We start from the raw sequence: 22,696 nt of genomic DNA, 5'->3' as shown, positions 1-22,696 counted from the left end.
CTATGCACTCGTCTGCTGCATTTGGGCCTGACTGGGCAGGTTGGGGGACCTCTTTGTCACTGGAGGACGTTTTGCTTTGTTCTTCAGTTCTTTGTTCAAAGTTTCTACCTCCAACTTTTTCTCCTTGAGTAATCCGATGAAATGATCCCTCAGCATGTGCACGTGGTCCTGTGCTTCCGTCAGCTGATGCTGTAAACGTTTCCCCTCCTTTATGGAACTCTCATGGCGCGTTTCACTGAGATGCAACTTTTTATTCAGAAAGTAGAGGCGAAGCTGGTAGTCTTCTTTGGTTTCTTCACCCACCCTCACTTTATCATAACTTGGGCATTGTTCTTTCATTTTCTGTACCCCGATTTTTACTTTCCTGGGGTCATGGATAACTTGGGCACAAGACTCTACATCCGCGTTGAGACGCAGCATACGTGTCCCTAGGATTCTGGTCTCCTCCTGCTTCTTGTTCAACTCCTTCTCGCTCATCTTTAATTTACTGATTAAAAGTCTCTTATTTTCAGTCAGTGTGACGTTTTGTTGCTTGGTCTCAGTCAGATTTTTTTGCATTTCCTTAAATTTCTCTTTTTCTGTCCGTCTTTCCTCCTCCAGTCGCTTGATCTTTCTCCTCATTGCATTCACTCCCGACTTAAGAAGAAAGTTGGTTTCCTGTACAGCGGCCATTTCAAACCCCACTGCTCTCATTCCCTCTTTTACAACTTCTACCTCCTCAACTTTGTTGGAGAGAACCGAACATTTCTTGCAGATAGAGATCAGTAGAAGGTTCAATGACTCTTTCTCCTTCTCCAAGTCTGTGATCCGCTCACCCTGCTCTGTTATTATTTTATCCTGCTCTGATTTATCGAGGACAGCATCCTTTTTATCCGTCTTCCTCCTCTGTTTCTCGTTCTCAATAACTTTGTCCTTTTGGGACAGTTCGTCTTTGAAGTTCTCAACGACCCTCTTCTTCCCCTCCTCCATCTGAACGAGCTCATTTTTGAGGTTTAACACCACATGCTCCAGTCGTTTTGCCTGTTTTTTCATGTCCGTGAATGCATTCTGTGTTTGGATCGCCATCGTCCTGCATTCATCCATCGTTCTTTGCATGTGTGCGACCACTGAATCCCTCCTTCTTTCAACCTCAGCTAGTGCCGCTCCGTATTGCGTATGGGTGTCAGCTAACATCTGTCTGGTCACTTCATGTTTTAAGCTCTTTTGGTATAATGACACGCTTAATTCAGCTTTGTCCTGCTCACTTTTTTGGATCTCATTTTGGCTTTCCTTCAGGCTCTTCTCCAGGTCCTCCTCCCTTCGTCTGCCATCTTCCAGCTTCTTCTGGAGATCCTCAATTTCTCCCTCAAGCATGTCTATAACTTTCGCTTTGTCGTTATCTCTCTCTTTCCACCAATCATTTAGTTCATCGTGTTTGGATTCGATCTTATCCCTCTTCCAAATGGCATATTTGGCAGAAGACTGCTTGGAGTGTAGTTTGTCAGAAGGTTTCTCCATTATTGCGTCACTGGTAGTTGAATGTCTGAAAGAATTTCTGATTGACTCAATTCCAAGCTCACACACTATCATTTTTCTTCTTTATTTGGTTTATTGTCTGTGAAACAAAAGCCAGCTCCCTTTAAATAATTATTTATTTCCTTTGATCCTGACCTTTACTCTCCTTTTGATCTAACTTCCTGATGCCCAAGAACTTAGACTATGTGACATAATTATGTGATGCTGGGTCACAAGCTGCTCTGCATTGCCATGTTTTTAATCCTGTCTCTGTTCTGTCAATTCAGATCCAAATCACAAGCCTCAGAGCTTCAAATCTGTCCCACCACTTTCCTACATTAAAGTCAAATTCATGTTTGTTTATAAGTTGTATCCTTTTTTCAATATTTGAGTTTTGATATCATCAGTGATGATTATTATTAGGGCCCAAGCACTGACAGTGGGAGGCCCTATTGAAATTGTAATGATTATTATTATTATTATGACAAATGAATTGGCTTTTTGAGGGCTTTAACATGCTCAAATTCTTACAAAAAAATGTACGTATTCTGGAGGAATTTTCATAAGTGTCGCAAAATGGCTCAATGGTGCCCCTGAGACCCCCAGAACGGGGTCACATTGACCGATCTTCACAAAAATCGACACACAGGTGTATCATGACCAGACAAACAAAAAAGGTTGAAGGTGCAATTGGAAAAACGCAAAAGGAAGCCTGCTATTTTGCATTTAGTGGCCATTTTGGCCATATTTAAACCAGAAGAAGGGATTATTTGGGTTTGTCACATCAGGGTACAATGTGAGGTTGTGCGAGGAGAACACAGACAATTATTGACCTGTCGTTCATAAAAAACTGGTTACACTGCTTGTGTGTGTGTTATGCAAAAGGATGGAACATTTTGTTTCTTGCTCTATGCTCTCAGAGTGTTGTGAGGGGAAACAGGAGGACATAAGCTTTCTGTCAGGGAGTCAACCTGGTTCAAAAAGGCCGTCAGGCTTGTTTTTGCACATCTCATCCCTTATGCACATCTCACTCAACTGATTCCAATACTGGCCGTGCTTCACGCCTTGGTAGCATCAACTTAAGCAGTCAAGTAATTTGCTTTTGTTAATTATTTTTGTTAAAGTGTTAATAAAATGCCTCTCCCCTTAAGCCAAGGCCCGAGAGAAAGGTTGGGACATTTTCCGAGACAATGCCTGGTTTTAACCACCATTCTGACTAGAAAGTAATCCATGGCCCACTGATGTGCCTACGCTCGCGTGCTCGCGCGCGCGCGCGCGCGTGTGTGTGTGTGTGTGTGTGTGTGTGTGTGTGTGTGTGTGTGGGGGGGGATAGAAGGAAGTTTTAACATTTGGTTTTCCATGTTGGTTTTGTTTAAAAACCTCAAAACCAAATCTAGATATATCTACTTAAAAACCTCAAACAAATCTAGAAAAATCGGTGTAAAAAACAATAAAAACGGTTCATTTTAAGTGCTTAAGAATTGAAAACAAAATTAAAATGCAGTTTGTAGTTGTACTTCATCTCAGAACCATAAGTACATCAATATATAACGTTCATGACTTAAATTTACAGACATGTAGCTGACATGTTGAGAGAACGTTAAAGTAACGGTGATCAATAACAATCAACATAAACTGGGGCTACAACTGAAGAGGGAAGATGACAAAGTAATGCAGAATATGTCACAAATGGCCTTAGTCTTAGAGCTCTCCTAAGAAATTGTTTCTCAACCAGCGAACGCGGTATAGTTGACTGTTATTACAATTAATTGTTTTGGCTATTATGGCAAATTATTTGTTCTTATTACAAAGTATTTGTTTTTCGCTCTTGTTTTCTTTAATATTTCCATTGATAATTCTGCCCTTTTGGGCCTTCTTTTTGGGAAAATACAAATTCCCATCATACAAACTACATCTCCAACACCTCCTGATAGTTTTTCTACCTAGCTCAACCGCTCTTCTACATCTACCTTTAACACACATGCACAGGGGGAAACTACTGGCAGTTTCTAGCCCCAAGCCGGTTTCAAGGTTCCCCTCATCACCTTTATATTATTTTCGACATATCTTTCTTATTTTAGATATTTTTCACGATATTCAAGAGTATTCTGGAAATGTATTGAAATATCAAAGCGAATTTCGCGGACCCCTGCAATGTCGTTGCGGACCACCAGGGGTCTGCGGACCCCCTGTTGAAAACCCCTGTCTTAAAAGACCATTATCAAAATATATTTCAGAATGATCAAGGTGGTAATTGTCTGCAGATGGATCCTGCTGGTTACTCCCATGAGCTCAGTGCAGTTAGGGAGATGGCAGGAGAAACTCCACAGGCTCTCACTCAGACATTTGGCTTCTTACATACAAACCCTCCAGAGAATGTAAGGAGATTATCCAAAGTTCAGATCGTGTCTGACAGCAGCTCAGGTGTGTTTGTGCGTGTGTGAGCGTGTGATTGTTCGGTGGATGGGTTGAGTGTGTGTGGTCATTGCTCCTCTAATCCAGGTGGAAGCACAGCAGAGCCATCAAACAGTTGTGGTTTTAACATTGAAATAAGATCAAAACAAAGTTAGTTTGAGTTGTTGTGTCATAAAGATAATATTTGACTGTGTGTGTCCATCAATATAAAGAGTCTGGGTCTCGTTGTGTTACTCAGGCTGAGCTGCAGCGTCTATTCTCAGGTGTGATCCCACCACTGAGCGGTACGGGGGCTTTGACCTGCTCCGTCTCCGACCTGGGCCGGTGCACCCCTCCTCAGACGACCTGGTGGTCCCGGGCTCCCCCAGAAGAACCATATCGATACCTTACTAAGTGCGAACAGCCGATCAGCACAGTCCGCTGCAGCTCAGAGCTCCAGAGCTCCACCGACCCTCCAGACTCAGCCTCCCGGACACTGGGATCACTGGTACGTGCCACCGCACCCGGCGAAAGCTTCTTCCTCCAGAGAGGTGGAGAGGTGCTGCTACACTGTGACGTCATCAGGGGGATATACTCATGCCCCATCTGGTGGCAAAGATAGAAACTAAAAGTACAATTTTAATGTGACTGAATGGAGTTTAATTCCAGATCACTGTCAATTCTCTGAGTTTCTGTTTGAAGTATCTATACTCACACATTCACTCATACACTCACTCAGCAAACTAATCTAAACAGAAAAAAAACAACCAGACAACTAAAGACCAACAAATAAACATACACCTAAATGATAGAGCTCAGTAAAGTGAGTCTTAAACCCACAATACTTTCACTCTCACACACAGCTCTCAGCTCCACGCTCAGTTCGCCATGACAGAGAGAAAGAAAGAGAGAGAGAGAGAGATTGATTGATTATTTATTTAAGCCTCGGAAAACACATTGAGGAATAAGACCCTGGTGCCGAGGGTACAATACAATGAACAGTTAATAGAGAGGGCAGAGAGAGAGAGAGAGTGGAGAGAGAGAGAGAGAGAGGGGGAGTGGCTGCAGTTGGAGATTACCCAGGAGACAACTGTCTACATCAACAACCATTTGGTGGCTTGATCCTCAAGCGATCATGGACCTGATGTATAACTGCGGAGCGTCTGTGGACGACTGCAGACTCTTGCTTGTCCGATTGTCCTCCGAGCAGGGGGACGGCCTCTGCTTCTCTGGACGATTGGCAGCCTATGCACTCGTCTGCTGCATTTGGGCCTGACTGGGCAGGTTGGGGGACCTCTTTGTCACTGGAGGACGTTTTGCTTTGTTCTTCAGTTCTTTGTTCAAAGTTTCTACCTCCAACTTTTTCTCCTTGAGTAATCCGATGAAATGATCCCTCAGCATGTGCACGTGGTCCTGTGCTTCCGTCAGCTGATGCTGTAAACGTTTCCCCTCCTTTATGGAACTCTCATGGCGCGTTTCACTGAGATGCAACTTTTTATTCAGAAAGTAGAGGCGAAGCTGGTAGTCTTCTTTGGTTTCTTCACCCACCCTCACTTTATCATAACTTGGGCATTGTTCTTTCATTTTCTGTACCCCGATTTTTACTTTCCTGGGGTCATGGATAACTTGGGCACAAGACTCTACATCCGCGTTGAGACGCAGCATACGTGTCCCTAGGATTCTGGTCTCCTCCTGCTTCTTGTTCAACTCCTTCTCGCTCATCTTTAATTTACTGATTAAAAGTCTCTTATTTTCAGTCAGTGTGACGTTTTGTTGCTTGGTCTCAGTCAGATTTTTTTGCATTTCCTTAAATTTCTCTTTTTCTGTCCGTCTTTCCTCCTCCAGTCGCTTGATCTTTCTCCTCATTGCATTCACTCCCGACTTAAGAAGAAAGTTGGTTTCCTGTACAGCGGCCATTTCAAACCCCACTGCTCTCATTCCCTCTTTTACAACTTCTACCTCCTCAACTTTGTTGGAGAGAACCGAACATTTCTTGCAGATAGAGATCAGTAGAAGGTTCAATGACTCTTTCTCCTTCTCCAAGTCTGTGATCCGCTCACCCTGCTCTGTTATTATTTTATCCTGCTCTGATTTATCGAGGACAGCATCCTTTTTATCCGTCTTCCTCCTCTGTTTCTCGTTCTCAATAACTTTGTCCTTTTGGGACAGTTCGTCTTTGAAGTTCTCAACGACCCTCTTCTTCCCCTCCTCCATCTGAACGAGCTCATTTTTGAGGTTTAACACCACATGCTCCAGTCGTTTTGCCTGTTTTTTCATGTCCGTGAATGCATTCTGTGTTTGGATCGCCATCGTCCTGCATTCATCCATCGTTCTTTGCATGTGTGCGACCACTGAATCCCTCCTTCTTTCAACCTCAGCTAGTGCCGCTCCGTATTGCGTATGGGTGTCAGCTAACATCTGTCTGGTCACTTCATGTTTTAAGCTCTTTTGGTATAATGACACGCTTAATTCAGCTTTGTCCTGCTCACTTTTTTGGATCTCATTTTGGCTTTCCTTCAGGCTCTTCTCCAGGTCCTCCTCCCTTCGTCTGCCATCTTCCAGCTTCTTCTGGAGATCCTCAATTTCTCCCTCAAGCATGTCTATAACTTTCGCTTTGTCGTTATCTCTCTCTTTCCACCAATCATTTAGTTCATCGTGTTTGGATTCGATCTTATCCCTCTTCCAAATGGCATATTTGGCAGAAGACTGCTTGGAGTGTAGTTTGTCAGAAGGTTTCTCCATTATTGCGTCACTGGTAGTTGAATGTCTGAAAGAATTTCTGATTGACTCAATTCCAAGCTCACACACTATCATTTTTCTTCTTTATTTGGTTTATTGTCTGTGAAACAAAAGCCAGCTCCCTTTAAATAATTATTTATTTCCTTTGATCCTGACCTTTACTCTCCTTTTGATCTAACTTCCTGATGCCCAAGAACTTAGACTATGTGACATAATTATGTGATGCTGGGTCACAAGCTGCTCTGCATTGCCATGTTTTTAATCCTGTCTCTGTTCTGTCAATTCAGATCCAAATCACAAGCCTCAGAGCTTCAAATCTGTCCCACCACTTTCCTACATTAAAGTCAAATTCATGTTTGTTTATAAGTTGTATCCTTTTTTCAATATTTGAGTTTTGATATCATCAGTGATGATTATTATTAGGGCCCAAGCACTGACAGTGGGAGGCCCTATTGAAATTGTAATGATTATTATTATTATTATGACAAATGAATTGGCTTTTTGAGGGCTTTAACATGCTCAAATTCTTACAAAAAAATGTACGTATTCTGGAGGAATTTTCATAAGTGTCGCAAAATGGCTCAATGGTGCCCCTGAGACCCCCAGAACGGGGTCACATTGACCGATCTTCACAAAAATCGACACACAGGTGTATCATGACCAGACAAACAAAAAAGGTTGAAGGTGCAATTGGAAAAACGCAAAAGGAAGCCTGCTATTTTGCATTTAGTGGCCATTTTGGCCATATTTAAACCAGAAGAAGGGATTATTTGGGTTTGTCACATCAGGGTACAATGTGAGGTTGTGCGAGGAGAACACAGACAATTATTGACCTGTCGTTCATAAAAAACTGGTTACACTGCTTGTGTGTGTGTTATGCAAAAGGATGGAACATTTTGTTTCTTGCTCTATGCTCTCAGAGTGTTGTGAGGGGAAACAGGAGGACATAAGCTTTCTGTCAGGGAGTCAACCTGGTTCAAAAAGGCCGTCAGGCTTGTTTTTGCACATCTCATCCCTTATGCACATCTCACTCAACTGATTCCAATACTGGCCGTGCTTCACGCCTTGGTAGCATCAACTTAAGCAGTCAAGTAATTTGCTTTTGTTAATTATTTTTGTTAAAGTGTTAATAAAATGCCTCTCCCCTTAAGCCAAGGCCCGAGAGAAAGGTTGGGACATTTTCTGAGACAATGCCTGGTTTTAACCACCATTCTGACTAGAAAGTAATCCATGGCCCACTGATGTGCCTACGCTCGCGTGCTCGCGCGCGCGCGCGCGTGTGTGTGTGTGTGTGTGTGTGTGTGTGTGTGTGTGTGTGTGTGTGTGTGGGGGGGGATAGAAGGAAGTTTTAACATTTGGTTTTCCATGTTGGTTTTGTTTAAAAACCTCAAAACCAAATCTAGATATATCTACTTAAAAACCTCAAACAAATCTAGAAAAATCGGTGTAAAAAACAATAAAAACGGTTCATTTTAAGTGCTTAAGAATTGAAAACAAAATTAAAATGCAGTTTGTAGTTGTACTTCATCTCAGAACCATAAGTACATCAATATATAACGTTCATGACTTAAATTTACAGACATGTAGCTGACATGTTGAGAGAACGTTAAAGTAACGGTGATCAATAACAATCAACATAAACTGGGGCTACAACTGAAGAGGGAAGATGACAAAGTAATGCAGAATATGTCACAAATGGCCTTAGTCTTAGAGCTCTCCTAAGAAATTGTTTCTCAACCAGCGAACGCGGTATAGTTGACTGTTATTACAATTAATTGTTTTGGCTATTATGGCAAATTATTTGTTCTTATTACAAAGTATTTGTTTTTCGCTCTTGTTTTCTTTAATATTTCCATTGATAATTCTGCCCTTTTGGGCCTTCTTTTTGGGAAAATACAAATTCCCATCATACAAACTACATCTCCAACACCTCCTGATAGTTTTTCTACCTAGCTCAACCGCTCTTCTACATCTACCTTTAACACACATGCACAGGGGGAAACTACTGGCAGTTTCTAGCCCCAAGCCGGTTTCAAGGTTCCCCTCATCACCTTTATATTATTTTCGACATATCTTTCTTATTTTAGATATTTTTCACGATATTCAAGAGTATTCTGGAAATGTATTGAAATATCAAAGCGAATTTCGCGGACCCCTGCAATGTCGTTGCGGACCACCAGGGGTCTGCGGACCCCCTGTTGAAAACCCCTGTCTTAAAAGACCATTATCAAAATATATTTCAGAATGATCAAGGTGGTAATTGTCTGCAGATGGATCCTGCTGGTTACTCCCATGAGCTCAGTGCAGTTAGGGAGATGGCAGGAGAAACTCCACAGGCTCTCACTCAGACATTTGGCTTCTTACATACAAACCCTCCAGAGAATGTAAGGAGATTATCCAAAGTTCAGATCGTGTCTGACAGCAGCTCAGGTGTGTTTGTGCGTGTGTGAGCGTGTGATTGTTCGGTGGATGGGTTGAGTGTGTGTGGTCATTGCTCCTCTAATCCAGGTGGAAGCACAGCAGAGCCATCAAACAGTTGTGGTTTTAACATTGAAATAAGATCAAAACAAAGTTAGTTTGAGTTGTTGTGTCATAAAGATAATATTTGACTGTGTGTGTCCATCAATATAAAGAGTCTGGGTCTCGTTGTGTTACTCAGGCTGAGCTGCAGCGTCTATTCTCAGGTGTGATCCCACCACTGAGCGGTACGGGGGCTTTGACCTGCTCCGTCTCCGACCTGGGCCGGTGCACCCCTCCTCAGACGACCTGGTGGTCCCGGGCTCCCCCAGAAGAACCATATCGATACCTTACTAAGTGCGAACAGCCGATCAGCACAGTCCGCTGCAGCTCAGAGCTCCAGAGCTCCACCGACCCTCCAGACCAGGGGTCTCCAACACGTCGATCGCGAGCTACCGGTAGCTCGCGGGCAGGTTTTCAGTAGCTCGCCTGATAGGTTGACCGAAAAAAAAAAAAATATATATATATATTCCGACGACAGTAAATGCACCTCATCTCACTTACGTTCACATATATGTCACATTGGTGTCCGGTGTAAATGTAGCCAAAGTGACGTTGTGACGTTGAGTGACGTTGTACGCTCGCTAAGCTAAAGTGAGGAGTTTGGTGGTATTAGCAGAACTTTACACAAACAACAAAGATGGAAAACCAAGGTGGCCAAGTCAAGAAAAAGCAGAAAACATACAATTTCCATTTGGAGTGGGAATGCGAGTTCTTCTTTACGAGCGTGAAGGACAAGTGTGTGTGCCTCATATGCGGGAGCAGTGTTTCGGTCGGCAAAAGAGGTAACGTGGAGCGCCACCACACTCAAGTCCACGGTAACTTTGCACGGGATTTTCCAGCAGGCAGCACTCTACGGACTGAGAAAGTGAACCAGCTGAAAGCAAACCTTAAAAAACAGCAATGTTTATTCATCGGACCGACGAAGAAAGCCAACGCGGCCACGGAGGCATCATTTAAAGTGGCGCACATTTTGACAAAGCACAAGAAGCCATACACCGATGGCGGGATGGTAAAGGAAGCAATGACAGCGGTGGCCGACACATTATTCAAGGACCATAAAAGTAAGACTGAAATCATGTCAGCTATCGCTGATGTACAGCTTGGCGCAAACACAGTGGCACGGCGAGTGTCTGCGCTCTCTGCCGATGCAGTGGGTCAGTTTGAGCGGGACATGATTAAATGCAAATGGTTTTCAATTCAATGTGACGAGTCGGTGGATGCGGCTGATACCGCTCAGATGGCTGTGTTTGTCCGGATGGTTTTCGAAGACGCTTCCACCAGAGAGGAGTTTTTGACGTTGCTTCCACTAAAAACCACAACCAGAGGAGTCGATATTTACAACGTTGTGAAAAAGTACTTCGTTGAAAATAACGTGCCTATTGAAAAGTTGGTGTCTATTACAACAGACGGCGCACCAGCTATGACAGGACGCCACTCAGGATTTATTGCACTGTGCAAGGCCGACCCGGACTTTCCTAAAATTGTGAACTATCACTGCATCATTCACCAGCAGGCTATATGCGCCAAAGTCATGAGATTTGATCATGTGATGACACCTGTCATTAAGATCATCAACTCCATTCGCGCAAAGGCCAAGCAGCACAGAAGCTTCAAACTGCTCCTCCAGGAACTGTCTGCTGAACACAGTGATCTCCTTCTCCACACTGAGGTGAGGTGGCTGAGCCGAGGAAAAATACTGCATCGCTTCTGCTCATTGCTGAACGAAATCAAGGCTTTCATGGAGTCAAGAGAGGAGGACACTACACTTTTGTCTGATGCTGAGTGGCTGCTTGATCTTGCGTTCCTGACAGACATGACAGAGAAACTCAATCAGCTCAACACCCAGTTACAAGGTAAAGACAGAACAATTTCTGACATGATCAGTGCTGTTAAGGCTTTTAAAGCAAAACTGTCATTCTACCTCCAGCAACTGAAAAACAAAAGACTGCAACACTTCCCAACAGTAGTTAAGATGTTAGATAGCCATGCAGGGGCTGACTTTGTTTTGGATGTCAATAAATATTGTGACCTCATGTCAAAGCTAGGCCAGGAGTTTGAGGATAGGTTCAATGATTTTGATAAGCTGGAGCCATGTGTGGCATTCATTGCCAACCCATTCATGGAGGTAGACATCACAGAGATTTCAGAAAAGATGGCTGAACTGTTCACTGTCAATCCTGTGGAGATGGAGATGGAGGTTATAAATCTCCAGAATCATGTTCAGCTTAAGTCTCAGCAACACTCACAACATTTCTGGAGCCTTGTAGACCCAGAAAACTACAAGAACATTCACCAAGCAGCACTTAAAATTTCTGCTTTATTTGGTTCGACATACCTTTGTGAAGCTGCTTTTTCTGACATGAATGTCATCAAATCTAAATTCAGAACAAGACTGACAGATGAACATTTAAATGACTGTATTAGAGTGAACCTGAGTGCATACACTCCAGCATACACCTCTTTGGTGGACTCCGTGCCAGTCATCTCACTAAGTTTTAAAAAGAGTGAGTGTACTAATGTTTTCTTGGACCTTTGATGTTGAGTTATTGAGTTATTGTTATTGAGTTGAGTTATTTTTGATAAGCATTGTGTATTGCAATTTCACACGTGTACAAACAGAAGGACTCCATGCAGTGCCAGTCATCTCACTAAGTTTTAAAAAGAGTGAGTGTACTAATGTTTTCTTGGACCTTTGATGTTGGGTTATTAAGTTATTGTATTGTATTGAGTTGAGTTATTTTTGATAAGCATTGTGTATTGCAATTTCACACGTGTACAAACAGAAGCTTAAGTCAGTTGATTAATAAATATGTGCGATGTGATGCAAGTAGCTCTTGGCCACTTAATTTTTTTCTAAGTAGCTCTCAGTTGAAAAAAGGTTGGAGACCCCTGCTCCAGACTCAGCCTCCCGGACACTGGGATCACTGGTACGTGCCACCGCACCCGGCGAAAGCTTCTTCATCCAGAGAGGTGGAGAGGTGCTGCTACACTGTGACGTCATCGACGGACACGCCTCTGTCCCATAATATTTAATCATCATAATATTAGTATTTATATTGCACTCAAAACAAATAAATTAAGTCGTAAAATAATAAATTAAAGTTGTTTTTGACAGATGAAGTTAAAACTGAACCATTTCACCACAATCTCCAAATGAATAAAAAACTAAACCAAAGGAGTAGGTCCCCTGATGACGTCACAGTCAAGCAGCACCTCTCCACCTCTCTGGAATGAAGAAGCTTTCGCCGGGTGCGGTGGCGCGCACCAGTGATCCCAGTGTCCGGGAGGCTGAGTCTGGAGGATCGGTGGAGCTCTGGAGCTCTGAGCTGCAGCGGACTGTGCTGATTGGGTGTCCGCACTAAGGTCGGTATCGATATGGTTCTCCTGGGGGAGCCCGGGACCACCAGGTCGTCTGAGGAGGGTCGCACCGGCCCAGGTCGGAGACGGAGCAGGTCAAAGCCCCCGTACCGCTCAGTGGTGGGATCACACCTGAGAATAGACGCTGCGGCTCAGCCTGAGTAACACAACGAGACCCACACTCTTTATATTTTTTATGGATAAATCTAAGAATACGTTTTTTAGGCCAGATAGTTACAATAATCTAATATTAGAATGTTATTTTTTTTCTTTTTAAATTCATTAATTTCTGATATAACAGACTGCAGAACTCTATAACCAAGTGCTATGGATCAGGAAAAGACAGGGAAATATGGAAATGGCAAACCAAAAGAGTGAGAGGGTAAACTTAGCTCAGCTGAAAAGTTTACTCTGTGTGTGTGTGGTCATTGCTGCTCTCCTCCAGGTGGAGGAAGTGTAGGACCATCAAACAGTTGTGGATTTAACATGGAAATAAGAGGAAACACAGTGAGTGTGAGTTGTTGTGTCATAAAAAGACAATATTTGAGTGGATGTGTGTCTCCATCAATATAAAGAGTGTGGGTCTCGTTGTGTTACTCAGGCTGAGCTGCAGCGTCTATTCTCAGGTGTGATCCCACCACTGAGCGGTACGGGGGCTTTGACCTGCTCCGTCTCCGACCTAGGCCGGTGCACCCCTCCTCAGACGACCTGGTGGTCCCGGGCTCCCCCAGAAGAACCATATCGATACCTTACTAAGTGCGAACAGCCGATCAGCACAGTCCGCTGCAGCTCAGAGCTCCAGAGCTCCACCGAACCTCCGTCCCTCCATACTCAGCCTCCCGGACACTGGGATCACTGGTACGTGCCACCGCACCCGGCGAAAGCTTCTTCATCCAGAGAGGTGGAGAGGTGCTGCTACACTGTGACGTCATCGACGGACACGCCTCTGTCCCATAATATTTAATCATCATAATATTAGTATTTATATCGCACTCAAAACAAATAAATGAAGTCGTAAAATAATAAATTAAAGTTGTTTTTGACAGATGAAGTTAAAACTGAACCATTTCACCACAATCTCCAAATGAATAAAAAACTAAACCAAAGGAGTAGGTCCCCTGATGACGTCACAGTCAAGCAGCACCTCTCCACCTCTCTGGAATGAAGAAGCTTTCGCCGGGTGCGGTGGCGCGCACCAGTGATCCCAGTGTCCGGGAGGCTGAGTCTGGAGGATCGGTGGAGCTCTGGAGCTCTGGAGCTCTGGAGCTCTGGAGCTCTGGAGCTCTGGAGCTCTGGAGCTCTGGAGCTCTGGAGCTCTGGAGCTCTGGAGCTCTGGAGCTCTGGAGCTCTGGAGCTCTGGAGCTCTGGAGCTCTGGAGCTCTGGAGCTCTGGAGCTCTGGAGCTCTGGAGCTGCAGCGGACTGTGCTGATCGGGTGTCCGCACTAAGGTCGGTATCGATATGGTTCTCCTGGGGGAGCCCGGGACCACCAGGTCGTCTGAGGAGGGGTGCACCGGCCCAGGTCGGAGACGGAGCAGGTCAAAGCCCCCGTACCGCTCAGTGGTGGGATCACACCTGAGAATAGACGCTGCGGCTCAGCCTGAGTAACACAACGAGACCCACACTCTTTATATTGATGGACACACATACAGAGTCAATTATTGTCTTTTTATGACACAACAACTCACACTCACTGTGTTTTTATCTTATTTCCATGTTAAACCCACAACTGTTTGATGGTCCTACACCGCCTCCACCTGGAGGAGAGGAGCAAAGACCACTTACACAGACTTGAGCTGCTTTCATGGTCTGAATTTTGGATAATCTCCTAAAATTCTATGGAGGGGTTGTATGAAAGAAGCCAAATATCTGACTGATTCTTGTGTTGCAGTTATACAGAGGAGAATGGATAAATCTAAGAATACGTTTTTTAGGCCAGATAGTTACAATAATCTAATATTAGAATGTTATTTTTTTTCTTTTTAAATTCATTAATTTCTGATATAACAGACTGCAGAACTCTATAACCAAGTGCTATGGATCAGGAAAAGACAGGGAAATATGGAAATGGCAAACCAAAAGAGTGAGAGGGTAAACTTAGCTCAGCTGAAAAGTTTACTCTGTGTGTGTGTGGTCATTGCTGCTCTCCTTCAGGTGGAGGCAGTGTAGGAGCATCAAACAGTTGTGGTTTTAACATGGAAATAAGAGGAAACACAGTGAGTGTGAGTTGTTGTGTCATAAAAAGACAATATTTGAGTGGATGTGTGTCTCCATCAATATAAAGAGTGTGGGTCTCGTTGTGTTACTCAGGCTGAGCTGCAGCGTCTATTCTCAGGTGTGATCCCACCACTGAGCGGTACGGGGGCTTTGACCTGCTCCGTCTCCGACCTGGGCCGGTGCACCCCTCCTCAGACGACCTGGTGGTCCCGGGCTCCCCCAGAAGAACCATATCGATACCTTACTAAATGCGGACAGCCGATCAGCACAGTCCGCTGCAGCTCAGAGCTCCACCGATCCTCCGACCCTCCAGACTCAGCCTCCCGGACACTGGGATCACTGGTACGTGCCACCGCACCCGGCGAAAGCTTCTTCATCCAGAGAGGTGGAGAGGTGCTGCTACACTGTGACGTCATCGACGGACACGCCTCTGTCCCATAATATTTAATCATCATAATATTAGTATTTATATTGCACTCAAAACAAATAAATGAAGTCGTAAAATAATAAATTAAAGTTGTTTTTGACAGATGAAGTTAAAACTGAACCATTTCACCACAATCTCCAAATGAATAAAAAACTAAACCAAAGGAGTAGGTCCCCTGATGACGTCACAGTCAAGCAGCACCTCTCCACCTCTCTGGAATGAAGAAGCTTTCGCCGGGTGCGGTGGCGCGCACCAGTGATCCCAGTGTCCGGGAGGCTGAGTCTGGAGGATCGGTGGAGCTCTGGAGCTCTGAGCTGCAGCGGACTGTGCTGATCGGGTTGTCCGCACTAAGGTCGGTATCGATATGGTTCTCCTGGGGGAGCCCGGGACCACCAGGTCGTCTGAGGAGGGGTGCACCGGCCCAGGTCGGAGACGGAGCAGGTCAAAGCCCCCGTACCGCTCAGTGGTGGGATCACACCTGAGAATAGACACTGCGGCTCAGCCTGAGTAACACAACGAGACCCACACTCTTTATATTGATGGACACACATACAGAGTCAAATATTGTCTTTTTATGACACAACAACTCACACTCACTGTGTTTTTATCTTATTTCCATGTTAAACCCACAACTGTTTGATGGTCCTACACCGCCTCCACCTGGAGGAGAGGAGCAAAGACCACTTACACAGACTTGAGCTGCTTTCATGGTCTGAATTTTGGATAATCTCCTAAAATTCTATGGAGGGGTTGTATGAAAGAAGCCAAATATCTGACTGATTCTTGTGTTGCAGTTATACAGAGGAGAATGGATAAATCTAAGAATACGTTTTTTAGGCCAGATAGTTACAATAATCTAATATTAGAATGTTATTTTTTTTCTTTTTAAATTCATTAATTTCTGATATAACAGACTGCAGAACTCTATAACCAAGTGCTATGGATCAGGAAAAGACAGGGAAATATGGAAATGGCAGACCAAAAGAGTGAGAGGGTAAACTTAGCTCAGCTGAAAAGTTTACTCTGTGTGTGTGTGGTCATTGCTGCTCTCCTTCAGGTGGAGGCAGTGTAGGAGCATCAAACAGTTGTGGTTTTAACATGGAAATAAGAGGAAACACAGTGAGTGGGAGTTGTTGTGTCATAAAAAGACAATATTTGAGTGGATGTGTGTCTCCATCAATATAAAGAGTGTGGGTCTCGTTGTGTTACTCAGGCTGAGCTGCAGCGTCTATTCTCAGGTGTGATCCCACCACTGAGCGGTACGGGGGCTTTGACCTGCTCCGTCTCCGACCTGGGCCGGTGCACCCCTCCTCAGACGACCTGGTGGTCCCGGGCTCCCCCAGAAGAACCATATCGATACCTTACTAAATGCGGACAGCCGATCAGCACAGTCCGCTGCAGCTCAGAGCTCTAGAGCTCCACCGACCCTCCAGACTCAGCCTCCCGGACACTGGGATCACTGGTGCTTGCCACCGCACCCGGCGAAAGCTTCTTCATCCAGAGAGGTGGAGAGGTGCTGCTACACTGTGACGTCATCGACGGACACGCCTCTGTCCCATAATATTTAATCATCATAATATTAGTATTTATATCGCACTCAAAACAAATAAATGAAGTCGTAAAATAATAAATTAAAGTTGTTTTTGACAGATGAAGTTAAAACTGAACCATTTCACCACAATCTCCAAATGAATAAAAAACTAAACCAAAGGAGTAGGTCCCCTGATGACGTCACAGTCAAGCAGCACCTCTCCACCTCTCTGGAATGAAGAAGCTTTCGCCGGGTGCGGTGGCGCGCACCAGTGATCCCAGTGTCCGGGAGGCTGAGTCTGGAGGATCGGTGGAGCTCTGGAGCTCTGAGCTGCAGCGGACTGTGCTGATCGGGTGTCCGCACTAAGGTCGGTATCGATATGGTTCTCCTGGGGGAGCCCGGGACCACCAGGTCGTCTGAGGAGGGGTGCACCGGCCCAGGTCGGAGACGGAGCAGGTCAAAGCCCCCGTACCGCTCAGTGGTGGGATCACACCTGAGAATAGACGCTGCGGCTCAGCCTGAGTAACACAACGAGACCCACACTCTTTATATTGATGGACACACATACAGAGTCAAATATTGTCTTTTTATGACACAACAACTCACACTCACTGTGTTTTTATCTTATTTCCATGTTAAACCCACAACTGTTTGATGGTCCTACACCGCCTCCACCTGGAGGAGAGGAGCAATGACCACTTACACAGACTTGAGCTGCTCTCATGGTCTGAATTTTGGATAATCTCCTAAAATTCTATGGAGGGGTTGTATGAAAGAAGCCAAATATCTGACTGATTCCCGTGTTGCAGTTATACAGAGGAGAATGGATAAATCTAAGAATACGTTTTTTAGGCCAGATAGTTACAATAATCTAATATTAGAATGTTATTTTTTTCTTTTTAAATTCATTAATTTCTGATATAACAGACTGCAGAACTCTATAACCAAGTGCTATGGATCAGGAAAAGACAGGGAAATATGGAAATGGCAAACCAAAAGAGTGAGAGGGTAAACTTAGCTCAGCTGAAAAGTTTACTCTGTGTGTTTGTGGTCATTGCTGCTCTCCTCCAGGTGGAGGCAATGTAGGATCATCAAACAGTTGTGGTTTTAACATGGAAAGAAGAGGAAACACAGTGAGTGTGAGTTGTTGTGTCATAAAAAGATAATATTTGAGTGGATGTGTGTCTCCATCAATATAAAGAGTGTGGGTCTCGTTGTGTTACTCAGGCTGAGCCGCAGCGTCTATTCTCAGGTGTGATCCCACCACTGAGCGGTACGGGGGATTTGACCTGCTCCGTTTCCAACCTGGGCCGGTGCACCCCTCCTCAGACGACCTGGTGGTCCCGGGCTCCCCCAGAAGAACCATATCGATACCTTACTAAGTGCGGACAGCCGATGCGGACAGCCGATCAGCACAGTCCGCTGCAGCTCAGAGCTCCAGAGCTCCACCGATCTTCCAGACTCAGCCTCCCGGACACTGGGATCACTGGTACGTGCCACCGCACCCGGCGAAAGCTTCTTCATCCAGAGAGGTGGAGAGGTGCTGCTACACGGTGACGTCATCGACGGACACGCCTCTGTCCCATAATATTTAATCATCATAATATTAGTATTTATATCGCACTCAAAACAAATAAATGAAGTCGTAAAATAATAAATTAAAGTTGTTTTTGACAGATGAAGTTAAAACTGAACCATTTCACCACAATCGCCAAATGAATAAAAAACTAATCCAAAGGAGTAGGTCCCCTGATGACGTCACAGTCAAGCAGCACCTCTCCACCTCTCTGGAATGAAGAAGCTTTCGCCGGGTGCGGTGGCGCGCACCAGTGATCCCAGTGTCCGGGAGGCTGAGTCTGGAGGATCGTTGGAGCTCTGGAGCTCTGAGCTGCAGCGGACTGTGCTGATCGGGTGTCCGCACTAAGGTCGGTATCGATATGGTTCTCCTGGGGGAGCCCGGGACCACCAGGTCATCTGAGGAGGGGTGCACCGGCCCAGGTCGGAGACGGAGCAGGTCAAAGCCCCCGTACCGCTCAGTGGTGGGATCACACCTGAGAATAGACGCTGCGGCTCAGCCTGAGTAACACAACGAGACCCACACTCTTTATATTGATGGACACACATACAGAGTCAAATATTGTCTTTATATGACACAACAACTCACACTCACTGTGTTTTTATCTTATTTCCATGTTAAACCCACAACTGTTTGATGGTCCTACACCGCCTCCACCTGGAGGAGAGGAGCAATGACCACTTACACAGACTTGAGCTGCTTTCATGGTCTGAATTTTGGATAATCTCCTAAAATTCTATGGAGGGGTTGTATGAAAGAAGCCAAATATCTGACTGATTCTTGTGTTGCAGTTATACAGAGGAGAATGGATAAATCTAAGAATACGTTGTTTAGGCCAGATAGTTACAATAATCTAATATTAGAATGTTATTTTTTTTCTTTTTAAATTCATTAATTTCTGATATAACAGACTGCAGAACTCTATAACCAAGTGCTATGGATCAGGAAAAGACAGGGAAATATGGAAATGGCAGACCAAAAGAGTGAGAGGGTAAACTTAGCTCAGCTGAAAAGTTTACTCTGTGTGTGTGTGGTCATTGCTGCTCTCCTCCAGGTGGAGGCAGTGTAGGACCATCAAACAGTTGTGGTTTTAACATGGAAATAAGAGGAAACACAGTGAGTGTGAGTTGTTGTGTCATAAAAAGACAATATTTGAGTGGATGTGTGTCTCCATCAATATAAAGAGTGTGGGTCTCGTTGTGTTACTCAGGCTGAGCTGCAGCGTCTATTCTCAGGTGTGATCCCACCACTGAGCGGTACGGGGGATTTGACCTGCTCCGTCTCCGACCTGGGCCGGTGCACCCCTCCTCAGACGACCTGGTGGTCCCGGGCTCCCCCAGAAGAACCATATCGATACCTTACTAAGTGCGGACAGCCGATCAGCACAGTCCGCTGCAGCTCAGAGCTCTAGAGCTCCACCGACCCTCCAGACTCAGCCTCCCGGACACTGGGATCACTGGTGCTTGCCACCGCACCCGGCGAAAGCTTCTTCATCCAGAGAGGTGGAGAGGTGCTGCTACACTGTGACGTCATCGACGGACACGCCTCTGTCCCATAATATTTAATCATCATAATATTAGTATTTATATCGCACTCAAAACAAATAAATGAAGTCGTAAAATAATAAATTAAAGTTGTTTTTGACAGATGAAGTTAAAACTGAACCATTTCACCACAATCTCCAAATGAATAAAAAACTAAACCAAAGGAGTAGGTCCCCTGATGACGTCACAGTCAAGCAGCACCTCTCCACCTCTCTGGAATGAAGAAGCTTTCGCCGGGTGCGGTGGCGCGCACCAGTGATCCCAGTGTCCGGGAGGCTGAGTCTGGAGGATCGGTGGAGCTCTGGAGCTCTGAGCTGCAGCGGACTGTGCTGATCGGGTGTCCGCACTAAGGTCGGTATCGATATGGTTCTCCTGGGGGAGCCCGGGACCACCAGGTCGTCTGAGGAGGGGTGCACCGGCCCAGGTCGGAGACGGAGCAGGTCAAAGCCCCCGTACCGCTCAGTGGTGGGATCACACCTGAGAATAGACGCTGTGGCTCAGCCTGAGTAACACAATGAGACCCACACTCTTTATATTGATGGACACACATACAGAGTCAAATATTGTCTTTTTATGACACAACAACTCACACTCACTGTGTTTTTATCTTATTTCCATGTTAAACCCACAACTGTTTGATGGTCCTACACCGCCTCCACCTGGAGGAGAGGAGCAATGACCACTTACACAGACTTGAGCTGCTTTCATGGTCTGAATTTTGGATAATCTCCTAAAATTCTATGGAGGGGTTTTATGAAAGAAGCGAAATATCTGACTGATTCCCGTGTTGCAGTTATACAGAGGAGAATGGATAAATCTAAGAATACGTTTTTTAGGCCAGATAGTTACAATAATCTAATATTAGAATGTTATTTTTTTTCTTTTTAAATTCATTAATTTCTGATATAACAGACTGCAGAACTCTATAACCAAGTGCTATGGATCAGGAAAAGACAGGGAAATATGGAAATGGCAAACCAAAAGAGTGAGAGGGTAAACTTAGCTCAGCTGAAAAGTTTACTCTGTGTGTGTGTGGTCATTGCTGCTCTCCTCCAGGTGGAGGCAGTGTAGGACCATCAAACAGTTGTGGTTTTAACATGGAAATAAGAGGAAACACAGTAAGTGTGAGTTGTTGTGTCATAAAAAGACAATATTTGAGTGGATGTGTGTCTCCATCAATATAAAGAGTGTGAGTCTCGTTGTGTTACTCAGGCTGAGCTGCAGCGTCTATTCTCAGGTGTGATCCCACCACTGAGCGGTACGGGGGATTTGACCTGCTCCGTCTCCGACCTGGGCCGGTGCACCCCTCCTCAGACGACCTGGTGGTCCCGGGCTCCCCCAGAAGAACCATATCGATACCTTACTAAGTGCGGACAGCCGATCAGCACAGTCCGCTGCAGCTCAGAGCTCCACCGACCCTCCAGACTCAGCCTCCCGGACACTGGGATCACTGGTACGTGCCACCGCACCCGGCGAAAGCTTCTTCATCCAGAGAGGTGCTGCTACACTGTGACGTCATCGACGGACACGCCTCTGTCCCATAATATTTAATCATCATAATATTAGTATTTATATCGCACTCAAAACAAATAAATGAAGTCGTAAAATAATAAATTAAAGTTGTTTTTGACAGATGAAGGTAAAACTGAACCATTTCACCACAATCTCCAAATGAATAAAAAACTAAACCAAAGGAGTAGGTCCCCTGATGACGTCACAGTCAAGCAGCACCTCTCCACCTCTCTGGAATGAAGAAGCTTTCGCCGGGTGCGGTGGCGCGCACCAGTGATCCCAGTGTCCGGGAGGTTGAGTCTGGAGGATCGGTGGAGCTCTGGAGCTCTGAGCTGCAGCGGACTGTGCTGATCGGGTGTCCGCACTAAGGTCGGTATCGATATGGTTCTCCTGGGGGAGCCCGGGACCACCAGGTCGTCTGAGGAGGGGTGCACCGGCCCAGGTCGGAGACGGAGCAGGTCAAAGCCCCCGTACCGCTCAGTGGTGGGATCACACCTGAGAATAGACGCTGCGGCTCGGCCTGAGTAACACAACGAGACCCAGACTCTTTATATTGATGGACTACCACAAAATTCAATATTGTCTTTATATGACACATTTACTCACACTGACTGTGTGTATGTATCTTATTGCCATGTTAAACCCACAACTGTTGTATGGTCCGACACTGCCTCCACCTGGAGGAGAGGAGCATCGACCACACACACACACAGAGTAAACTTTTCAGCTGCCCAAATTTGACCCTCGAATTTTTTTCTTGGGATACAATTACACTCAACAATGTGCTGTATGTTATGTACCACGCACAATGTGTATAATAGATAAGTGAATGTAAATCTGAATAATATGTTTTACTATCATGTTTTATTACTCACGGTCAGAACAGGTCTACCTCATATCTAGCTATGGTCTCTGTTTGTGTCTTAGATGTTATTTTTTTTAGCCCTTTTTTTGCTGCTTTTAAACTGGGACTCATCTGTTTATTTATTCATGTGAAACAATAGATATGTGAAAACTGCCAAGGAAAAGCCAGGGTTAGCAGATGTACAAGAGTGAGTAACATTTTGTCAACATTCAGCTTGCCCAGTGGAAACAATCATTTATGTTGATCATTATTTTATTAAATATTAAATGTATAACAGATTTATAAAATTGTCTTGAGTTCACTTTTTCAGTGCAGGCCCATAAAATCAGACTCAATAAAAGTGGCATTTAGAGTAAAGAGCAGACACTGCCCATTGCACTTGCTAACAGATCAACGTTGAATATTTGAGGAATGTTTACTTCCGTTGCAGACACACACAACTGGATTGTATAACAAAAGAAATGTGTTGCTTTTTCTAATTTGATATTTGCTATTCGTACAAAGTCTGGTAGCACAGCTTAT

General features: G+C 44.8%; 2 protein-coding genes across 2 annotated transcripts; both read right to left on the bottom strand.

The window, feature by feature from the left end:
* On the bottom strand, nt 1-1,497 carry LOC128429161 (uncharacterized). The gene has a single exon (XM_053415445.1). The coding sequence runs from the start codon at nt 1,495-1,497 to the stop codon at nt 1-3; it is 1,497 nt and encodes a 498-aa protein (XP_053271420.1).
* Nucleotides 1,498-5,133: 3,636 nt separating this feature from the next.
* Nucleotides 5,134-6,630, bottom strand: LOC128429159 (uncharacterized). The gene has a single exon (XM_053415443.1). The coding sequence runs from the start codon at nt 6,628-6,630 to the stop codon at nt 5,134-5,136; it is 1,497 nt and encodes a 498-aa protein (XP_053271418.1).
* Nucleotides 6,631-22,696: the final 16,066 nt, after the last annotated feature.

Source organism: Pleuronectes platessa, chromosome 22 (assembly GCF_947347685.1).
Source record: "Pleuronectes platessa chromosome 22, fPlePla1.1, whole genome shotgun sequence".
NCBI classification, from domain to species: domain Eukaryota; kingdom Metazoa; phylum Chordata; class Actinopteri; order Pleuronectiformes; family Pleuronectidae; genus Pleuronectes; species Pleuronectes platessa.
The sequence above is the reverse complement of the archived record's forward strand: the minus strand, read 5'-3'. Positions and strand labels throughout refer to the sequence as shown.